This window comes from Echiichthys vipera, assembly GCF_963691815.1.
Source record: "Echiichthys vipera genome assembly, chromosome: 3".
Taxonomy (NCBI): domain Eukaryota; kingdom Metazoa; phylum Chordata; class Actinopteri; order Perciformes; family Trachinidae; genus Echiichthys; species Echiichthys vipera.
In genome coordinates this window covers 4448841-4469123 of record NC_139828.1, presented here as the reverse complement: position 1 = coordinate 4469123, position 20283 = coordinate 4448841, and the positions used below count along the sequence as shown (strand labels likewise).

Below are 20283 nucleotides of genomic sequence, written 5' to 3'. Positions count from 1 at the left end.
ACAGAAAAGATAAATACATATTTTTGGTTACCTCCATTTAATAATCCATGCATTCGTTCACTTACTGAGCCTTGAGTCATGTTGAGTCCTCCACAGTTGGGCGGTGACAGCAGATCCGTGTCACCCGTGATGTAAATCCAACACACCCCGTGTGTCCGCCCTCCCCACCAAAAATGCGAGAAATCCCATTGGCTGTGACCTCGTCCTACAGGGCGGAGAGAACCATTAACTGTCATCCTGATCAGCTGTGTGTGTGTGTTTGTGTGTGTTTGTGTGTGAGGGAGTCAGCACCAGATCCAGCTCCAGCACCAGCTCCAGCACCAGCACCAGCTCCAGCTCCAGCACCAGCACCAGCACCAGCACCAGCACCAGCTCCAGCTCCAGCACCAGCACCAGCACCAGCGAGGACCTGCAGAATTAAACAGGTAGACAGGATTTAACTCTGTGCTTTTCATTGTTTTTTATTGCAAAGTGTGTGAAAGTCTTTGAATATGTAACCAAACTTGGCAGAAACCTGTTTATGATTATGATAATTATATGTTTGGGTATTTTACTCAATGCTTCTGTCGCTGTAACAAACGTGAGTGAGTGAGTGAGTGAGGCACGGATGAGGTACGGATGAGGTCTGGAGCAGGTGCTGTGTCTGCAGCAGAGCAGACATGCCTGGGCAAGACTCGGTGGGCTTTTCATTTAAACATGAACGCATTATTATGATGATACCATAATAATTGTGTCATCATCATCATGCACAAAGTTCTGCCCACTTCGCATGGACACATTAATAGAAACCACATCCAGAATGCTGCATAACATACATTTAGTTAAACAGTCATTCAAACATGTATGTTCTGCTGTTGTCGCCATCTAGCGACATTTAAGGGTTATTGCACCTTCTCCTGCAAGTTAAAGGTGAATCAGGTGTCAGAGATGCTGTAGAGTGGGCATAATTATTATTATTTAAATTATTTATTTATAAATTGTATGTAAACTCTCATATAGTAGATTTGAAGACTATAAAGTCCCTAATGAGTTGTACGACACAATCTCTGCAGTTTCCCTCAATAGAGAGAAGCGAGAGTCACCAGAAATTTGGTGAAATATTATAAATAGTAGTAAAAAAGAAAGAATGAAGAGGAAAATACCGCATTCATGCAGGACTAAAGGCGAGTAATTGCCCCAAACATCGGCCTCATATCTCAAGACTTGGCCCATGTAGGAACTAGTTGTATTTATTATTGTTTGATTTTTCTATCCTCAAAGCAATTTCAGTCCAAAGCAACTGGACTTGGTTATTTGTCTAGGAAGACGTTTCACCTCTCATCCAAGAAACTGACCAGGCTGGGACTAGAACAGGACCTGGATCAGGACCAGGCTGGGACTGGACCAACTAGCTGGTGTGAGATCCAGGTATTTAACCTCTTACAAGGCCGGTCGTTGGCACGTGGAGCACAAAGGGTCTCAGTGACATCATCGGCCTTGTGAGAGGTTAAATACCTGGATCTCACACCAGCTAGTTGGTCCAGTCCCAGCCTGGTCCTGGTCCTGGTCCTGGTCCAGTCTCAGCCTGGTCCTGGTCCTGGTCCAGTCTCAGCCTGGTCAGATGCGTACATGAACTGATGAAGCCTCTTGGATGAGAGGTGAAACGTTTTCCTAGACAAATAACCAAGTCCAGTTGCTTTTGACTGAAATTGCTTTGAGGATAACGACGACCTGGACACATGAGAACATTCACAGGCTTTGATTTTTCTAGATTGTTGTTTTGTTCTGATTTATATTTTTGCTAGTTGATTACTTTCTTGTTTCTCATATTTAGTTATTGCAGTGGTATTTTCGTTTTGTCTGTGAACTGAGTAACACTGTGAGCACCTGCCTTATACAGGTAAGGAGGTATAGGACCAGCATGCATCTGGGTGGCCTGTGTTTGATTTTTATGTTTTTACCAAAGCATCTATGAGCGAGAGACGTAGCTGGAGCCACAATTTCTTTGTTTGCTTTTCTTTTTTGGGAGAAATAAATCATGAGAAGCTGATCAACTTTACACAGACGATGTCGCTCTGTGGTTGATTTCACAGACACGTGACCATCATACAGTGAAACATGTGAACTGTCTGAGCTACAAATTAATATAACTACATAATGGATTTATTCCTTTTGTCGCTGTTATTTAATGTCGTAAATCTCTCCATTACAGAGTGCACTCCCCTCTTCCAGACATGGCTCCTCTCCTGATCCGCCACCTGTACTTCCTGGTGATCAGCTTGCTGGCCTGTCAGTGTCCTGCAGTCAGCGGGCTGTTTGACTGGCTGAAGGGGGCGGCGGCACCACCGGCATCACCAGAACCACCTGCAGCAGCAGCAGCAGCAGCAGCAGCAGCGGTCCCAGCACTTCTGGAAAAGGACGCTCGGTTTGAGATGACGACTGCAGATGAGAAGTTTTTGGCTGAGGCAAAGCAGATGGAGCTCAGCCCGTTAGACGGCTGCCACTACAGGGTAAACTCCAGGGTCTTTCTAACGGGCTTCATCCAATTCAATTAAAGAGCAGAACATCCTCATGTTTTAAAAAATGTGGTGGACTCAAAAATCCCATGACAACCTGGTCTGTCATGGGATTTTTGGGGATTAAAAAGGCAATTACGAATTAAATTAGAGAAACACTCATCCTCAGATCTTTCCATCAGACCGGACACTGCCACTGGTCTGTCCTTGACATGTGACTAAAGCGCTGTGCTCCGTTGTAGGTGGTCGCCCAGCTGAAGGCGAGCTGTGAAAAGCTCCCCGAGGAGCAGCTGGCCAAGCTCGGAGTTCTGCTGTTTAACTGCCAATCAGAGAGCGAGGGGCGTCGGACGTACCCATGTACAGAGGAAATGGTAAAATCTGAAGCTATCCGTATTTTGTATATTAAAAAAAAGGTGTTTTTGGTCTTTGTTGGGCTCTCTTTAAATCCCATTTTGATGTTTCAGACTATAAAAGAGTGCACAGCAGACATGGATTCGGACACGTGGAACGCTTACCACATAGTGAGCAACAGGGCGCGCTCCGTTTGCTACGCCACTCGCCAGCTGCTCTTCCGGCGGCGAGCAGAGCACACCGTCAATGCTCTGATCTCCACGGCCACGAGCCAGCTAGATGCAATGAAGGACCTGAAGGTAGATCTCTGGGTATCTTCCACCTTCATTCACACAGTGTGCAGTGAAAGGATAAGTGCGTGGGTTGATTTTAACTTTGCTCGTGATGTTTTCTAACAGGAGGGCCAGCTGGAGCTGAAGGAACTGACTGCAGCCTCCTTGGACAAGCTGCTGGACGGTCACAGCGCTCTGCAGGCCCAACAGGGGAAACTGTATGAGGGCCAGGGCCAAATGGAGAGCTCACTGAGGGACAACCTGGAGCGCCTGGGTCAGGAAAAAGCCCTCATCGCCTCTGGACAGGAACTGGTGGCCCAGCTCATTCAGGGCATCACACGGAAAATGGGTGAGAGCTTTCATGTAGCTTTACACTGTAAAATACTCAGCATTTGTTATTTTTGGCACAGAATTAGAGCGGCTGTGTGTTTATTACCCAGCTAATTCTCCTGCCTGTCCTCCTTTTCTAGAGAATGTGAGCGAGCATCTGCAGATCCAAGGCTCGGAGGTGCAGGACAGCCACAGGGCGATTGTTAAGGACCTCGCAGACGTCAGACATCAAGCTCAGGATATCCACCAGAAGATTGGTAATCACGACAGGAGCAATCGCAAATCTAAGTTCACCGCACCATTTTAGTCTTTTCTCAAACGTCTTTCCCCTGTGGCCGATCAGACCACAGTATGTTGGAGTTTCTGCAGTACCAGGACCAGACCTCCCAGTACTACAGCGACCTGATGAGCAAACTGGAGCGCATGAACGGCACGCTGGGAGCCACGCTGCACTACCTGGATAACATGCAGAGCCGCATCGAGGAGCGGCTTCACATGATCCAGGGATACCTCGGCTGGGCAGGTGGGACATTAAACACACACCATTGTTTTCACTGTGGAGTAAAGGAAGATACTAGGAAGGGTTTTTGAAAGCGTTGTGTTAATGGACCCCACAGTCAACCTTTTAGCATGATCACATCCTCCTCTGTTGTCTGTGAGATCTCCTTAAATATGGCTAAGATTTTATGATTGATTGTTTTTTTTCCCGCTCTTGTGCTTCTTGTGATTCCAGGTTTGAGCCTGTCAGCCATGTGGGTGTGTATTGCCCATACAGGCTACTTTGTCCTGTGTGCAGTCCTGTTGACGTTCCTGCGTTGTCCGGGTTTCTCCCGAGCCATGCTGCTGCTCACCGTGCCTCTGAACGCAGTGGCCGAGGTCAACCAGCAGCCGGCGCTGGATCTCACCGGCCTCAGCCTGCTGCTGCTCATTCTCTCTATGGGTACAAGCGGAGCTGCTTACAAGGCAAATACAATGTCCCCTGTATCCTCGTATGCATTTGTCATGTTGTTTCATATCTGCAGGTCACTGGTTTGTCAGTCAGTTGTTGGCGTGCGTCCAGACGAGAGGAAAGCCCGCCGCCCCACTGCCACTGGTCCCGTGTCAAATTGTGGGGCCACAGAAGCCACTTTCCTCCTGCCCGCCCTCATATCCACCGTCCTCTACACCGCAGAAGTGAGTCTCTGCAGAGTTGATTACATAAAACCAGTTTTCATCTCAACTCGTCTGATAGGGACACTTTTTCAGGACCACATTGTAAAATGTCCGAAAAGAGTTAAAATTGCGCTGTGCAGAACCCAGTGGTCCAAAAGGTATTTCATGTACAACGATAAAGCAGAACATACTTGTATGAAGGTATTTCTGCTTAAAAGTTGCAATTGTTTAAGCTCTACTGAAGACAAACAGGCCTATTTGTCCTATTGTACTATTTTCAAATGAGCTATTGTACATGCAGTTTGATGCAGTTCCTGATTCATAACTTCTGCAGTGCAGGATTTAAAGAATTGTATTTATCTGTAGTCTGTCTTATTCCTTTTGTCCCCCAGAGATGAAACTGACTGCTTCATGGAGCAAGACGACCTGTCGATTCAGGAGAGCGTCCTATCAGGTTTGAAACATATATTGTATGTAGTAAAATATATTTTAAAATAATTCTGTTCTGAAAAACGACACCTTACTGGATCCAGCTACTCACATTTGCTCTCACTCGTGTCTTTGCATGCAGGTAACTTTGGCTTTTCGGCAGTGTCTCCCCCTCACAGGAAGCCAATGCCAGGGTCCAGGTTTACACCCATTACCGGCACCCCCAATCACTCCTCTCCCAGGCTCGTACCACAGCCGGCGTTCTCACCGGTGAGCAGATCCACTGAATGTCATTAAAGGATAATGGCAGATCCATTTCAAGTACCTCACGCACTGTCATCATAACTGTTGCTGTGTTATTTTGTAGGCTCTGGCTGCTGACATCCCCCCAAGGAACCTGGGAGGCATTTTCGATGCCGCGAACGACTCTCGCGATTTCGTGAACGACTCACGAAGTGCGAGTCCCGCTCCGTCAGTAGTCAGCAACAGGTCTGGGTTCTACACTCTCTGATCACACCTGAAACTCACCTATATTATTAAAATATGTTTAGATTAGGACGTCCTTTACAATAAATCGCTCATGACTGTTTTCCCTTACCTGCGGCAGCTCTCTATCGGGCCGTCAGCTGTGCAACGGAGTCACAAAGACGGGTAAGGCCTGCAAGAAGAGAGCCGTGCCAGGACTGGAGTACTGCCGAGTCCACGAAGGAGGGCACACGTCTTACGTTGCCAGATGAGCACTGCACTTTTTTAGACTACGGATGTTTTTAATGTATTTTTATTTCCATGTTCTTAACTTTTTATTTTCTTTTAACACTTCATTCCTGTACCTATGTGTGTGTGTATTCAAACAGAGCAGTCTTCCTTTGCTCGAGGGCCTCCTCTGCCAGAAACTTAACCGTTACTGTGATGCCACTGTACTCCTGCTGTACGTTTTTAAGTCAATAAATTATTTCTTTACTTATGAATCTACGTGTTCAAACAAAGCAGTCGTTTTTATATTTTAGCTTCAAGTTAAATATAAAAACCCTACAAAATTCTCAAATATTAGCACCTCAGCCTGTGGCATAGTCTTAAAAAGATATAGGCAAGACACTTCAGATATTATAAAACATTTATTTTGCTCAGTGCAAATATACTGAGTAAAAAACACCCACGCCACCACGTAAAGGGCACATACCATAACCTTTGTTCTGTTCATTAAATAAACCCTTCAAAAATGATTCAGTGATCAAATAGCTTTCAAAGATGAATACTCGTCAACATTCACAGCGTAACGGTTTCATGCTGCAGACTTCAAAGTGAGACATTCAGTCCAGCTCACTGAGCAACGTGATTCACTAACAGCCATCTACCTTTTGCACATGAGCAGCCTGCGGTTTCTTCCAGCCCTCTCCGCCTTCTCTTCCGACAGAGCGAGTCACGGATCCGTGGACTTTGCACCAACTTGTTAAGCAGAGTTTTCACTTCCGTGCTGAGTCGTAGTTGGCAACAAACCAATCGCAGGTTTCCTTTAAAGCTGCGAGTGAGAGCGAGAAGAATCAGAAGCAATCAGAACGTACTTCTTGTCATGTTCATAACATTTTTTAAATTGTCTGCGCTGATGGCGTTGGTATCTGGTAATGTTCAGGAACCTTAACAACCAATAAGTCAGCCCCACCTTGTTTGAAGGGTGTGAAGGTGAAGTCTGGTTGGTAGTGGTGCAGCTTTGCGTTGCTGGCTGTCTTTTTGAACTGGCCGTCTGCTTTACTGGTGTCAAACTAGAGGTCAAAGGTCAAGGAAACCCCATGGAAACTGATAATTAGAAATACTTTGAATAAACACTTTAATTACAAAGGCTAATTCTAAGTCAGAGTAACAGTGGAAGGAGTATTAGAGTTAATGTAGATTTAGTCAGTGAAGAAAATGCAGCTTTTAAGTTTTTGTAATTTAGTATTTTGAGAATAAAAAAACATTAAAAATATATAAGATGGGATGAACTATGTAAATGTACAATGTGCTCTGAACATTGATCACTTAAACCTTGGTCTCTGTGTGCAAGAACAAGCAAAAAACAACAGAAACATGATTTGCTTGCTGAAGTCTGAACCAAGAGAAAGTTTTAAAGAGAGAAAGAGAAACTGCTATGATGACATCGTTGACTTAGCATGATTAAAAGGATACTACCACTTCTCCTTTAAAGTCCAGTGCTTGCACAACAGCCTCTGCTGCTTCTTTGATGGACACTTCATCTTCCTCTCCAACTGGAACCAGCGGACACGACACAGGCATTACTACAAATTCAATTTAGCTTTCACCGTCAGTGATCAGTGTATGATGACTCACCGGAGAGAATGATTGGATCGACCTCCGGATACTCTCTCAACACCCACAGGAAGAGACGAGCCAAGTCCAACGAGTAAATGAACTGTCTTCTGGGAGTGCCGGAGCCCCAGACCACCAGGGGCTTCCCCTCCTCTAATGGGACACACACACACACACACACACATGAGATTTATATAGTTCCATGTATCTCCACTGTACCCTGCTAGTCCATTGCACAGAATAAGTATCAGCACTGGTACTGGTCTTACATTAAATATCCTTGTCCCAGTTTTTAAATTAATGGTTAGGTCACATCTCATCTCATCTTCAGCCTCTTATCCGGGGTCGGGTCGGGGGGGCAGCAGCTTTAGCAGGGGACCCCAAACTTCCCTTTCCCGGGCCACATTAACCAGCTCTAACTTGGGGATCCCGAGGCGTTCCCAGGCCAGTGTGGAGATCTAATCTCTCCACCTGGTCCTGGGTCTTCCCCGAGGCCTCCTCCCAGCTGGACGTGCCTGGAACACCTCTCTAGGGAGGCGCCCAGGGGGCATCCTTACCAGATGATCCTGAACCACCTCAACTGGCTCCTTTCAACGCAAAGGAGCAGCGGCTCTACTCCGAGTTCCTCACGGATGCTGAACTTCTCCCCCTTTCTCTAAGGGAGACTCCAGCCCCCCTCCTAAGGAAACACGTTTCGGCCTCTTGTACCCGTGACCTCGTTCTTTCGGCCATGACCCAGCTTTCATGACCACAGGTGAGGGTAGGAACGAAGATTGACCGGTAGATCGAGAGCTTTGCCTTCCGGCTCAGCTCTCTTTTCGTCACAACAGTGCGGCAGAGCGACTGTAACACCGCCCCCGCTGCTCCATCTTAAATACACAGAATGGAGTCGTTTTCTGCTGCTATGGGTCTCTTAATCAAAACAATAACAAAATAGTTATTTGATGTTGTGATGCAGCGTGGGATCATGGGAGTTGTTGTTTTCATCAGAGTCAGTTTCTCAGGCTTCCTTCAGTGTTCATTGCTCAGATGTTTTTTTTACTGCAGAGGTCTTCTCTCTTAAACAGATCTGGGGATTAAAACCCAGTAAAAACACTGAATAAAGCAGTTTCACGTCCAACCCTGTTCGGCTCGCTGCCCCTCCACTGACGACCCGAGCTGCTGCTGATGTTTGCTCGGCTTGTTTCTCTGAGAACTTCAGATCCAGACGTCCAGTGACTCAAATCTTTAATCCAGTTAAAATATAGAGTTCAAAATCTAAAGTGCATTGTAAAAATGTGGCTTAGAATTGGATAAAAAATACAGTTATGACTTCTGGTAGACTCGGTAATAGAAGGCAGTTAAAATGACAGATTTATCTGGTTTGTACAATTTGTGATTATGTGAGTTCACAACCCCAAAATATCTAGATACTATAGGCCGAGTGGCTTTTACACATTTTTATGTGAAATTTCCAAAGAAAAATACTTAAAACTTGCAGACACCTAAAAATAATGAAAGTATGAAAGTTGCCACTTGTTCTACACTTTATAAACAGTGATGTGTACTTATGAAAAAAGAGTTCAGGTGTTGCATCAAGAAGTCAAAATTAGATCTGTGCATCCTTACGAGATCATGTAGGAAAATATGTGACTTACTTTGAGCAATGTAAGCTTTGTGTATGAGGCCTGGCAGCACATGACCATCCTCAATGCTGAAGTTGTCATGGGGACCAAACACATTAGTGGGAATGACAGCTGTGTAGCAACGCCCATGCTGCTGGAAATACGCCCTGTAAAACACACACACACATTTTTACAGACATGCAATAATAATAGTAATTTGTGTGTGAATTTCCTAAACATACTAGAGTCCAAAACCAACAACTGAGCTCCCACCTGTTATGAACATCAATCATCCTCTTTGCATAGGCGTAGCCGAAGTTGGACTCGTGAGGTGGACCGTTATGGATCTGAGGCAAAGAAGCAAAGTTAGTTGCCGTTTACCAATTTGCTGATACAAGCATAGGAAAGCACATATCGAGGCCTTTTACCATGGTCTCATCGATGGGGTAGGTGGTCTTATCAGGGAAGATGCAGGTAGACAAGCAGGAAACCACCTTGACCGCGCCGACTTCATGCGCTGCCTGCAGCACGTTATCATTGATGTAGATATTGTTTCTCTGGAGGGGAGAGAGACATCAGTAGCAACAAAAACAAGTCGACCCACACGTGTCCAAGAATCTGTGCTAGTTGGGAGTGACAGCAGAAGTGCAACATCCTCATACCCAAAAGTCCAGGTTGTACTTCATGTTCTTGAAAAGACCCCCAACCATAGCAGCCAGGTGAATGACGTGGGTTGGTCGGTGTTTTTCGAACGCCGCTCGCGTCTCCTCCATGTTCCTGAAAAGAGCGCACAATAACACAGAATGAGGAAAGTGGAGAGAGAGAGAGAGTCTCGAAAACATGTGTTTGCATAGTGGTGGTAGACAAATGAAGTATGCTCTCACATGAGGTTGGCATCTTTGGATGAGAGGAAAACCCATTCTTCCCCATCATGGGCTCCCCCCTCTTCTTTGACCACATGCTGTATGGCCCTGCCCACCAAGCCGGAGCCTCCTGTCACCAACACCCTCAACGGAGCAGTGTGACGATCGTCCTGACAGTTCATCTGGACAAAGCAAGACACAAAATATACTTAATGGGACTCAAGAATAATACAAACACAACAAGATACAAGGGTTAGCATACAGTATAGTGAGGCTCAGTGAGGCTCTGTATGTAAACAGTACAGTGAATGCTACTTCCTGTTCCCCATCAGGCCTCTGTGCTGCTGGGATGTTTCGTTTAACCACCAAGTGTTAATGAGGTTGTAGGTGATGTGCTGTGGGGTTCGCCAGCAGTGCCAGGTCATCACATTAAAGTAGATGTTATTGTGCTATAAACCAAATGCATGTTTCATGACAACTGTCTACAGAAGGAAGTAACTCTAGTGTGAATATCTTAATTTTTCTGTTTTATATCACGTATCCCCGGAGTTGATTGTGCTTTGTCGTCTCGCAGGTCTCTGCTGATGGTGGTGTGCTTGTTTCTACTATTGTGCTGTATTAACTGCCATAACATAACATATAAGTCATATTCACATTACTATGTGAAGATAAAGATGTAAAGATATCCCGCGTTTTTATCAATGATAAAGAAAGACATACAGTATAAACCATATTTTTTTTTTAACTTTGTGTAAGAGTAGTTGGATGACTGCGGAGCACCTAAGTGTTTCAAAACTTTGCACTTTGAGTCTGCCTTGTGCATGAAAAGTACCATACAAATAAAGTTGCCTTGCCTTACTATAGATATTATTATAGTTACTGGAAGTGTGTCTGTCTCTGTCTTTGTCTCTCTCTGTGCGTCTTTTCTCTCTCTCTCTCTCCTTCTCTTCCTCTCTCCGGTGCAGACAGATGTGCGTCCTCCACAGAGCTGGGTCTGTCTGACGTTCCTGTCTGTTATAGTGAAGGTTTTCAACGCCACCGTACTCTACGGGGGAATTGTTGGGTCTGTGTAAATCATGAATAAGTCATAGAGTGTGGTCTTTACCTACTCTGTAAAGTGTCCAGAGATAACTTTTGTTATGATTTGGCATTATAAATAAAATTGAATTTAATTAAACCATAACTTAATTTAGTTTCAAACCTTTAAAAACAACACGCTCAAATTGGTGAAGAAACCATGGGGAAGCTACTGTGAAAGCATAGGTTTTAGGGCTGTACAATATGAAAATATATAAAATATGTAATGATGCTGTTGTTGAATAACCTAAATATAATGATATGACTTGAAATAAATAAACATATACTAACGTGTACTCTCAGTTTACAGCTAGAATACAACAAATTGCTTTAAAAAACGTCTAAATTTATAATATTATTACCAAGCAAAACAGAGAGCTTTTAAATGGGGAAGAGCTTTAACAGCAAACTGTATAAAAGTTAAATAACTAACAGTGTCTAAGCTGTTATAGCTAACACACCTCTATATCCAGGTATTAACAGGACAGGCTTGTTGTTGTTGCTCATTAAAGATGACAACAGTGTTAAAAGCAGCCACACAAGCTAATGTTGTCGCCAAAGTTGATGTTAGCTTCGGTAAAAATAAAAATATAAACTTAATCTGAACGTGACAACTGTGTCGAGAGTGAATAAAGCAACTACTCTTTCATTCCCGCCCCTTTTAGAGCCGTAAAACACCGTTAAAGTCAACAATTACCGTTTATAAAGTAGTTGTTTCTCATCCGTTAGCTGTCTACACTCAAACACACACACGAAGAAGAAACCGGCGGAAGAATGTAGAGCTCCGCTTCCGGTTCAAACCTTCAAAATAAAGTTTTTAAAGCCTCAAATACACTTCTTGGATTGTTCAAATTGTTCTTAAAGTGTAAATACATTAAATGTGCATTTGGATCTAAAGTTTTAATGTATTAAACATTTATCTTACGGTGTTTGGATTGATTTGATGGGATTTCTAACTTTTACTTTTATAAGTACATACAGGACTTCCGGTAATTGACGCTTCAGGAATTTAACACGTCACACACAAAACAAAACAAAAACACGTTTTGCAGGTTAAAAAAATAAATAAAATAAACACGTTTTGCAGGTTAAAAAAAGACAAAAAACACGTTTGCAGGTAAAAAAAAAAAGAAAACAAAAAAACACGTTTGCAGGTTAAAAAATAATTTTAAAAAAACACGTCTGCAGGTTAAAAAAGACAAAAAAAACCCGTTTTTGCAGGTAGATCTAAAACTTTTCCTGTCACCCATAAATAATATTAATTAGTAATAATTGTGTCAAAAAAACACGTTTTGCAGGTTATTATTATCAGTTATTACTGTAAAAGGAGAAACAACTGTCAGGATTTATAGTAAAAAATATATTGCAGATTTATAAATAAAGCAGTTGCACATACTACACCATTTAAGTTCATTTTTTATGCTTTTTCTATATTTAAAAATTCTAAAATATGGTTTCGATTTATATCATATTTGATTTTTGAAATGTACTGCATGAGCACAAAGCAAAACATGTTTCTCTCCACCTTTGTATCTAACCTGGTGAAGAGGTATTGTCCTAATAAAATGATGATTGTCTCCATATTAACAACGTTAAAACCCCAAACTGTGCTTTATTTCACTTATGTTCACTCCAGCATTAAAACACATTCATTCACCCCAAAACATCTATGATTTCAGTGCAAAGACCGACAGAAAATACAGTTCTTCAATTCAAAACGTCACAGAAAATCAAGCCTTCATTGAAAGGATTTTGCACATTTAGTTTTTATTTGAATGGGCCCGACTCTTCCTCTGCTGGATCCGTCTACTGAGGAGACGAGAACCTGCCGAGGAAGAGGATGGACTTGGTCTTATTGTGCCTGATGAAGAAGAGGAAGGGGTGGTCCGCTGTGACGTGCTCCTCCCTGAACATGCAGAACGCCACCATGCCCGCTGTGGCTGCGGCCGCCTCCGTGCCCTCCTCGTTCACCTCCACGAAGGCCTTGTGTGCCACCGTCGACAGGAAGAGTCCTCCTTCGCCGTTCATGCCGGACAGGTCGGCCTTCGCCCCACAGAACACGTCCGTCATGCCCAGTTTGGCCAGAGGCCCGTTCAGCTCGTAGTCCTCCTCCAGCTTGAACTTGGGCAGGTGAACGTGGACGTCTAAGACTTCCATGTTTTCCCTGTTGGTCCATTCGTCCAGCTTCTCCCGTGTTAGCGAGCTCTCCAGCTGGAACAGAACACACTGTATTAGACCTCAAGCTCACATTTATATTAAGAGGATGTCACCATCGTCAGTAACCGTGCCTTTGTTTTGCTAAACAATGATTTAATGTGTAACGATGTATATCATTAAGAAACATACCGCCACCTGGATTGAGCAAGTGTGGCGATATGAAAGTTATAGACACATTCCTATTTAAATAGGTCTTTTTAATTAATAAATACAGGCTCTCCTGAGCTGGCTGCCTGCACATACCGAGGCAGCTGCTTAGCTCCGCACAAGACGATTAAGGGCGCACTCACACTTTCCATTGGTACCGTGCCCCGTGCATTAGGCTGTATGTCCCCCCTCACTCTTCTCCCCGGGCCCACTTTCACTCACGTTACTTGAACTGATCTGGGCCGCGGATCAATTGCTTCTTGCTTATACGTCATCACCCCTCCAGATTCATTTTGTCTGACTGTTTTTGAATATTTTATTTTTATAAAATCTGCAGTAAAACCACTGCGAACCGTTCGGCGGCATCTTTTTAAATGTCCGTCGCGGGGAACAGATGCATATAAATAATCTCAGGATTGGCGTCAATACTTGCGCTCATGCTCGTACACGTGTGCACGCTCGTGCCCATACATGTTCATCCGTGCTTTACAAAAGCCCACCTCTCTCAACTGGGCCGCAGCCGGCAGGTGTACCGTGCCTGGGTGCGGTACAGATGTACTCACACCGGTCAAACGAGCTAGACTCTAGCCGTGAAGTGTGCTTTGGCACGGTACGAATGGACAATGTGAGTGCGCCCTATTACAAACAACCCAGAGCACTTTTTCCCCTTATCCCAGAATGATAAGCGGTGTAGCCAGACCCATCTGGCAATGCGAGACTGCATCCTTGTATTCAGGTGCTTCTAGGTTGTGTACCTTCCGCAGAGGTTCAGAGTCGTCTGCGGACTCCTCAGGCAGCAGGATGAACATGCTGAGCTCCTCATCCACATACGGCAGCTCCAGGATCTGCAGGCTGAGCTCGGGAATGTAGTTGAAGGGCAGCTTCCTCATCTGGTACATCATCTGGACTGACTTGGACTCATTCTGACATGCAAGAAACAGACACGGTCAAAGTGATTGGATCACGTTAGTAGGATGTTAAACTCCTCTCTGAGTTAAACGGTTTCCTGTCTCTACATCTACGTGCGTCACCTGGTAGACTTTAAAGGGCATCTCTTTGGTGTTTGCCTCATCAAAACGTTTCATCCAGTTCCCCTTGAAGTAGATGGCATTAACCAGAGCCAGTCGTGTCATAGTGCTGACTGTTCCTGGCTTCAGAAGATCTTTAATCTTATCTGTGAGGAAATACAGACAAAGCACACGTTAAACACTGATTCACAGAGGACAAGTTAACAAGTGGGTCCAATTAAGATGACTCACTTTCTGTCTGCTGCTCCACCCACTCGTTGATCTCCGCTCTGCACGCCTCTGCAGACCCGATAAAATCCACAGCCTTCAGGTCCGCCTGGTAGTACTTCTCTGTGGCGTCGAGGAATTGCTGCAGTGAGACGATAACACCGTGTGAATTCAGCCCTAAAAAGTTATTGATTCAAAACAAGAGTGACAAGTGGAAGCTGAACTCACCTGGAGGAAGTTGGAAGTGTTTTCTCCGTAAAGACGGTTGGCTAGTTTCAGGATGTATGACGCAGATGGGGAGTTGATGTTAGCGTTCAGAGTCTGGAAGTCTGCGTGGACGCCTTCACCGGCGCTGAATGAGAGGGCCTGTGTGAACATTTAGAGCAACAGACTTTATTCTGGGATCACAAAAGAACTGTTCTCCAGTTACGCTACTTTAAATGCTTGTGAGATGTCTGCTAATTATTGGACAGTGGCAACAGCGTATTTAAAAATGATCTTTAGCTTATGCTATCCTTACGCCAAATTACTTTTCACAGACAATAAAATCATGAGTTTTGCAGATTGTTTGGTTTAAGGTCGTCATAAAACTCAGTGCGAGCTGTCTGAAATCTGTCTTGTTCTGGGGCGACTGCGGCTCAGTGGCAGAGCGGGTCGTCGTCCAGTCGAGAGATCGGCAATTCGATCCCCACCTCCCCCGGTCCACATGCATGGGTGTGTAACTGTGGTGTGAATGGTAAGATTAGATGGTCTGTAGATGTCCACTGCCATCAGTGTGAATGTCTGTGTGAACGGGTGAATGTGACAAACACTGTGAAAGCACCTTGAGTAGTCAGAAGACTAGAAAGGCGCTTTATAAGTACAAGTCCATTTACCATTCTCATCCCTATAAAATCAAACGTGTTTAATATGATTGTAAGTCTTTAATCTTGGCTCATGCAAATAGTGAAGTTCAATGACGTGAACATTGTCAAAAGCAATGGGTGTGTTTTCGCCAGCACCAAACAGGAAGCCACAAAACCTGGCAAACACTCAACATGGTGGGGACTCAAGTACGTGAGCAGGTCTGGCTTATCCTGGACTGTGGAAAGAAGGAGGAACTGGTGGTGTTGTGGAGTGAACAAGACAATGTTATAAGTCTGTGTTTCATTTGGTGTGTAGCTGATCCAAACACCGGCGCTCAACTTATCTTCTTAAAACTTAGGCTGACAAGTTAAGGCAACAAAATCCAAAATGTAAAGTTTTTCCCAGATACAGTTTATCTTAATTGATTAAACTGATGCCGAGTTGACAAGACTACTTTCAACACATGCCGTCTTTTATCTCGTGTTTCTAATGTTAAGTGTTTTACAGACGAGTAAAGTATGTCTTTAAAACGTCACATCTCTTAAAGGGACTTTGGTGTAATATTTTCCACTGAACAGGAGTTTTAGTCTTGCAAATAGTGACCCAGCAAGATCCCTAGTCTTAGCAAAATCTTATAGTGCGTGACTAGAATCTCATTGTCTTTAGATGTGTCAGGGTGTCAGACTTTAATCATTTTAAAGTCTTCTAATGTATCGAAGGTATTACTGTTAAATTTACAGGTTACATGATATCAAGCCTCCATGCTGTACATGATGTGATGCATTTATATATATATTTGTATATATTTATATGAGCTTTATGTGGCTTTTAGTTGTCTGCAATTGTAATGTCCAGAAGTATGGTATGAGCTAGGCCCCTTAGTTCCAAATAAGGGAAAGCTTGTTTCAAAAGTATACAACTATAAAAGTGCTCTTCCAACTTTGTGTCAACAGTCTGGGGAAGTCTGTTTCCTGTTTATGATCCTGGTTTTGTGCAGGGATGCACAAAGAAATGGTTTGGTGTGACTTACTTCTGGAGAATGCCCCAGGAGTCAACCCCATCCAACAACTTTGGGAACGCCGACTGAGAGTCAGACCTGATCACCAGCGTCAGGGCTGGGCTTCAGTAATGCTCTTATGACTGAATGAGATCAAAACCCTCAAACAATCACATCACGGTTCACGTTTTTCCTCAGTTTTGTGTACTCATTCATTCACTCACTCATCATCAACCTGCTGAGCCCCTGCAGATTAAAATGCACCATGTGGCTAATCCTAAAACAAGTGCAACTGTAACTGCACTGTAACTTCTGTAACTGTAACAATCTTTTATATGTTTAAAATGGCCTTTTATGTGTTATTTCCCAATGCTTTGAACGTTTTATGTAAAGCACTTTGAATTACCATGTTGTTGAATTGTGCTATACAAATAAACTTGCCTTGCCCAACGTAGTACAAAGCTCTGAGGACTTACTGTACTTTAAATAGCCGACCGGTTTCAAGAAGTGAACCTGCAACTCAATGTACAACTTCCATTTTTTTTTTTTTTTTACAACCTTCTGCTTTTAAGCAAACAGCACCGTTTCAGAGGTGCTTACTGAGGTCAAAGTACAGGTATCATTAGACGTCGCCTGTCTGAAGACACACCTTTCACTGTGTGTCTTCAAACACACCTAAAGGGCAAACACCCTGAACTTCATGAACTTGCAAAATGTTTTATGGAAACCGAGACGCATGACTGAATTTCATCATGTGCATTACTTTTTTTTTTTTATAACTGGGCTAGACGTGGAGAAGCAGGTCTGACCTGTGCCATCTGAGCGGCGGTGTTTCCTTTGGCACCCAGGTAAACCATAGCCAGGGCCGAGCTGATGCTCAGCGGGGAGATGAACATGTTCCCGGTGGGATTCTCTTCGCTCAGAGCGCGGAACAGGTGTAAGGCAAAGGCCGTGTTTGAGCTGCTGATGGCGGCCATGACTGATGATGATGATGATGATGTACACTTTTCCTGTAACGAGCAAAACGTTTATTACAGTAAATCCCATTTTGCAAAATACACTCCAGACAGATTTACATGTAAACAGAAAGCCCCCTAAATTATATTTCATAGTTTCAGGATTCATTCACAACTGACAACACCCACTAGTTACCCTGCTACCCAGTGCTAAATCATGACAAAAGTTATCTCAAGACACTTTAATGTATTTATTATAGAGTACCACTGTACGGAAAACCTAAATATGCCTCTTAGAATACAAATTATTCAAGAAACCTATCACCTAAATTGTTTTTCACCCATTTTGTTATTTATTTATATATTTATTAAAGGGACAGAGCATGTTAATGAACATTTGTATAAAAAAATATAAGGTGTAAACATGCTGTAGTTAGCAAGAATGTTCATTTACATCTGTAGTGCCTTTACAGATAACAAAAACTGAAAATTATAGATTATTCATATACAGTTAGCTCGACACATCATTAAATGTATGAGGTTCAGTGTCATTTCACCCACACATCAGTGAGAGACTAGTAGTTTTTTCTAAAAATCATTTTATTATCTACTTGCACTTGCAGCATGTTATCTTATAACTAACTACCATTTTGTAAATATCATTTTAACCATTTTTTAAAGCATTTTTGTACATTAACACAGTTTTCCCACTGTTTGCCAAAAGCTGTCTACTTTGATTGTATTTATTATTTTGCTGTGTGTAAGGGAGGAAGCCATAGGAAATGTCATTGTACTGAGTATAATGACAATAAAGATGATTCTGAGTCTGACATGGTGGTCACCTAGAGACTCATCCATGACCCTCTAATGTCACAACCACCACTATAACCACTTATTCTAAGGCACATTTGAAGGAAATTCAGCATTTTTATAAAGTAGATGGTTTCAGCAGAGACTTAATAAGACTAATGTAACTTAGTCTGACAGTTTTATAAACAAAGTCCATATGAGATGTTGTATTTCCCCAGTCTCTGACTGGGATCAGTTTTCCCTGGAGCGTAATCTGCGTTCAGGTACCCGGAAATAAATAAACCCGCACACAACCATCTTTAAATACCACAGTAGCTGATGTGAAATACCCCATGGCGTGAGTTTCAGGCCTGTTAGCTACATCGTAATAACAATAATAACATCACATTACCTGATCGTCCACTCGCGACGACTGAAGCACGCTCCGCTGGCACGCGCTCACCGTGTGAAGAAGTGAAAGTAAAACGCAAAGAGCCGCAAAAGTCCGCAGAAAGCCCCCAAAGCGAGAGGACACGCAGCGTGCGGGGGCAGTGGTTACACCCAGGGGCCCACCGCGGCTCATTTATACGGAACACAAACAGGTTGGGAGTGAAGCGTGGGTGGGTGGGACGCGTGACTGCGCGATAAAGTCACGCACCGGTGACAAATACAGCCATTATACTGAGGGAGACAGCGCGTCGGCTGATACAGGGCTGTGGGGAAAGTTACGCAACCTTTAAACAAACTTGGCGTGATATTCATTTAAATATAATATTTTTAAGAACTTGAAATTATGTGATTTTTGTTTTTCTATCCGGTGACTGCGCATGGATGGAGGCAGGGCCGGAACCAGGGAACATGAGTCCAAACTTAAGTCCCCCCAGCAGCAGAACCCCCCCAATCCCACACTAATGACTATTTAATAATCACACAATTTCACATCTAATTTATGCATTAAACAGTTTAAAGGTTGCATATGTAGAATCTAGAATATTACACGGGAAAAAAATAGACCCTGGGATGATTTTACCCCGGAATTTCACTTTAAAAGACAAACATAAACATAATTTACGACACAATTAAAAACAAATAACCAAAAAAACATTACCACTCCCATCCATGTTTTGTGAAATAAGGTCACCTCGTGGTCCATCAGAAGGGGAGTGACTCTGCCTCCCCCCATGTTCCCAGCACATGAACATGTCTTATTTTAAAAGCAGACCAAAAACATGTTTTTCTGAAAGATGTTAGTTCGTTTTAAAGTGTGTGGTTAGTGGATAAAACCTTTAGTTTAGAATCAATCATATTAGTCCCATTTTTCCAGGTTTGCATCCCGGCCTGGGCCCCTTCTGTGTGGAGTTTGCATGTTCTCCCCGTGTCTGCGTGGGTTTTCTCCGGGTTCTCCGGTTTCCTCCCACAGTCCAAAGATGTGCAGGTGTTCGGTTCATTGATGACTCTAAATCACCCGTAGGTGTGAATGGTTGTCTGTCTCTGTTCGTCTCTATGTGTCCTGTGATAGACTGGCGTCCTGTCCAGGGTGTACCCCGCCTCACGCCCGATGTCAGATGGGATCGGCTTTAGCCCCCCGCGACCCCGACATAAGCGGTTGAAGATTGAAGATGAATGAATAAATATTGCACCTGTGATCTCCTGTTACACTAATGTGAAAACATTAGATAAATGAATAATAAAAGTATATCTCTGGTGTCGTTATGAAGTATTTTGACAAAATCTCTTCTGTTTCTCAGACACAGAGGTGGAAAGTTACAAAGCACTGTACTTGCTTTGACCGACTTCTTGAATATCAGCATTTTAAACTGCTGTATACTTCTACTGTACTACAAGTCAGGGGAACATTTTTACTTTTTATTCCACCATAAATTACCTGACAGCCAATTAGATTCAGTTAATTAATACAACATATAATCAATTATTGAATCATGATGCTTTATTATAAATTAAAATGTTCAGCAGTATCAAAAGGTCATGACCGAAAGAACGGGGTCGCGGGTACAAGCGGTCTAAATGTGTTTCCTCAGGAGGGGGTCTGGAGTCTCCCTTAGAGAGAGGGGGAGAAGTTCAGCATCCGTGAGGAACTCGGAGTAGAGCCGCTGCTCCTTTGTGTTGAAAGGAGCCAGTTGAGGTGGTTCAGGATCATCTGGTAAGGATGAACCCTGGGCGCCTCCCTAGGGAGGTGTTCCAGGCAGGTCCAGCTGGGA

General features: G+C 43.5%; 3 protein-coding genes across 4 annotated transcripts; 1 reads left to right on the top strand and 2 right to left on the bottom strand.

The window, feature by feature from the left end:
• Positions 1–332: 332 nt before the first annotated feature.
• Positions 333–5766, top strand: bmb (brambleberry; the record flags this gene model as incomplete). The annotated part of the gene is made up of 13 exons (XM_083940784.1): positions 333–425; positions 2192–2489; positions 2738–2866; positions 2960–3145; positions 3245–3467; positions 3589–3705; positions 3792–3971; positions 4182–4388; positions 4471–4621; positions 4993–5054; positions 5172–5299; positions 5397–5518; positions 5637–5766. The coding sequence occupies exons 2-13, from the start codon at positions 2214–2216 to the stop codon at positions 5764–5766; spliced, it is 1911 nt and encodes a 636-aa protein (XP_083796910.1). The 5' UTR covers positions 333–425; positions 2192–2213.
• A 423-nt stretch (positions 5767–6189) lies between these two features.
• LOC310945261 (GDP-L-fucose synthase-like) lies at positions 6190–11614 on the bottom strand. Its single transcript, XM_083911303.1, has 10 exons — positions 11575–11614; positions 9822–9982; positions 9600–9714; positions 9366–9494; positions 9211–9284; positions 8971–9104; positions 7355–7486; positions 7193–7272; positions 6690–6789; positions 6190–6548 (listed from the first exon to the last, which is right to left on the bottom strand). The coding sequence occupies exons 2-10, from the start codon at positions 9980–9982 to the stop codon at positions 6493–6495; spliced, it is 981 nt and encodes a 326-aa protein (XP_083767429.1). The 5' UTR covers positions 11575–11614; the 3' UTR covers positions 6190–6492.
• Positions 11615–12537: 923 nt separating this feature from the next.
• On the bottom strand, positions 12538–18726 carry serpinb1 (serpin peptidase inhibitor, clade B (ovalbumin), member 1). Of its 2 annotated transcripts, none has more exons than XM_083940199.1 (7): positions 18477–18726; positions 17129–17329; positions 14705–14842; positions 14501–14618; positions 14273–14415; positions 13997–14164; positions 12538–13088 (listed from the first exon to the last, which is right to left on the bottom strand). In XM_083940199.1, the coding sequence occupies exons 1-7, from the start codon at positions 18645–18647 to the stop codon at positions 12684–12686; spliced, it is 1344 nt and encodes a 447-aa protein (XP_083796325.1). In that variant the 5' UTR covers positions 18648–18726; the 3' UTR covers positions 12538–12683. The 2 variants fall into 2 exon arrangements, with proteins under 2 accessions (XP_083796325.1, XP_083796326.1); XM_083940200.1 differs by having other exon boundaries at positions 17129–17323.
• Between the last annotated feature and the right edge of the window lie 1557 nt (positions 18727–20283).

Bases quoted from the DNA above. Each gene is read 5' to 3' on its own strand.
- LOC310945261 (XM_083911303.1), bottom strand. From the start codon at position 9,982: ATGAACTGTCAGGACGATCGTCACACTGCTCCGTTGAGGGTGTTGGTG. The intron at 7,273-7,354 runs GTGAGTCATCAT...CGCTGGTTCCAG, and splicing joins CGATCCAATCATTCTCTCCG to TTGGAGAGGAAGATGAAGTG. The intron at 6,790-7,192 runs GTATCCTTTTAA...TTTGACCTCTAG, and splicing joins ACTTTAAAGGAGAAGTGGTA to TTTGACACCAGTAAAGCAGA.
- serpinb1 (XM_083940199.1), bottom strand. From the start codon at position 18,647: ATGAGCCGCGGTGGGCCCCTGGGTGTAACCACTGCCCCCGCACGCTGC. The intron at 14,165-14,272 runs GTGACGCACGTA...CTTGCATGTCAG, and splicing joins TGCCCTTTAAAGTCTACCAG to AATGAGTCCAAGTCAGTCCA. The intron at 13,089-13,996 runs GTACACAACCTA...GTTCTGTTCCAG, and splicing joins ACTCTGAACCTCTGCGGAAG to CTGGAGAGCTCGCTAACACG.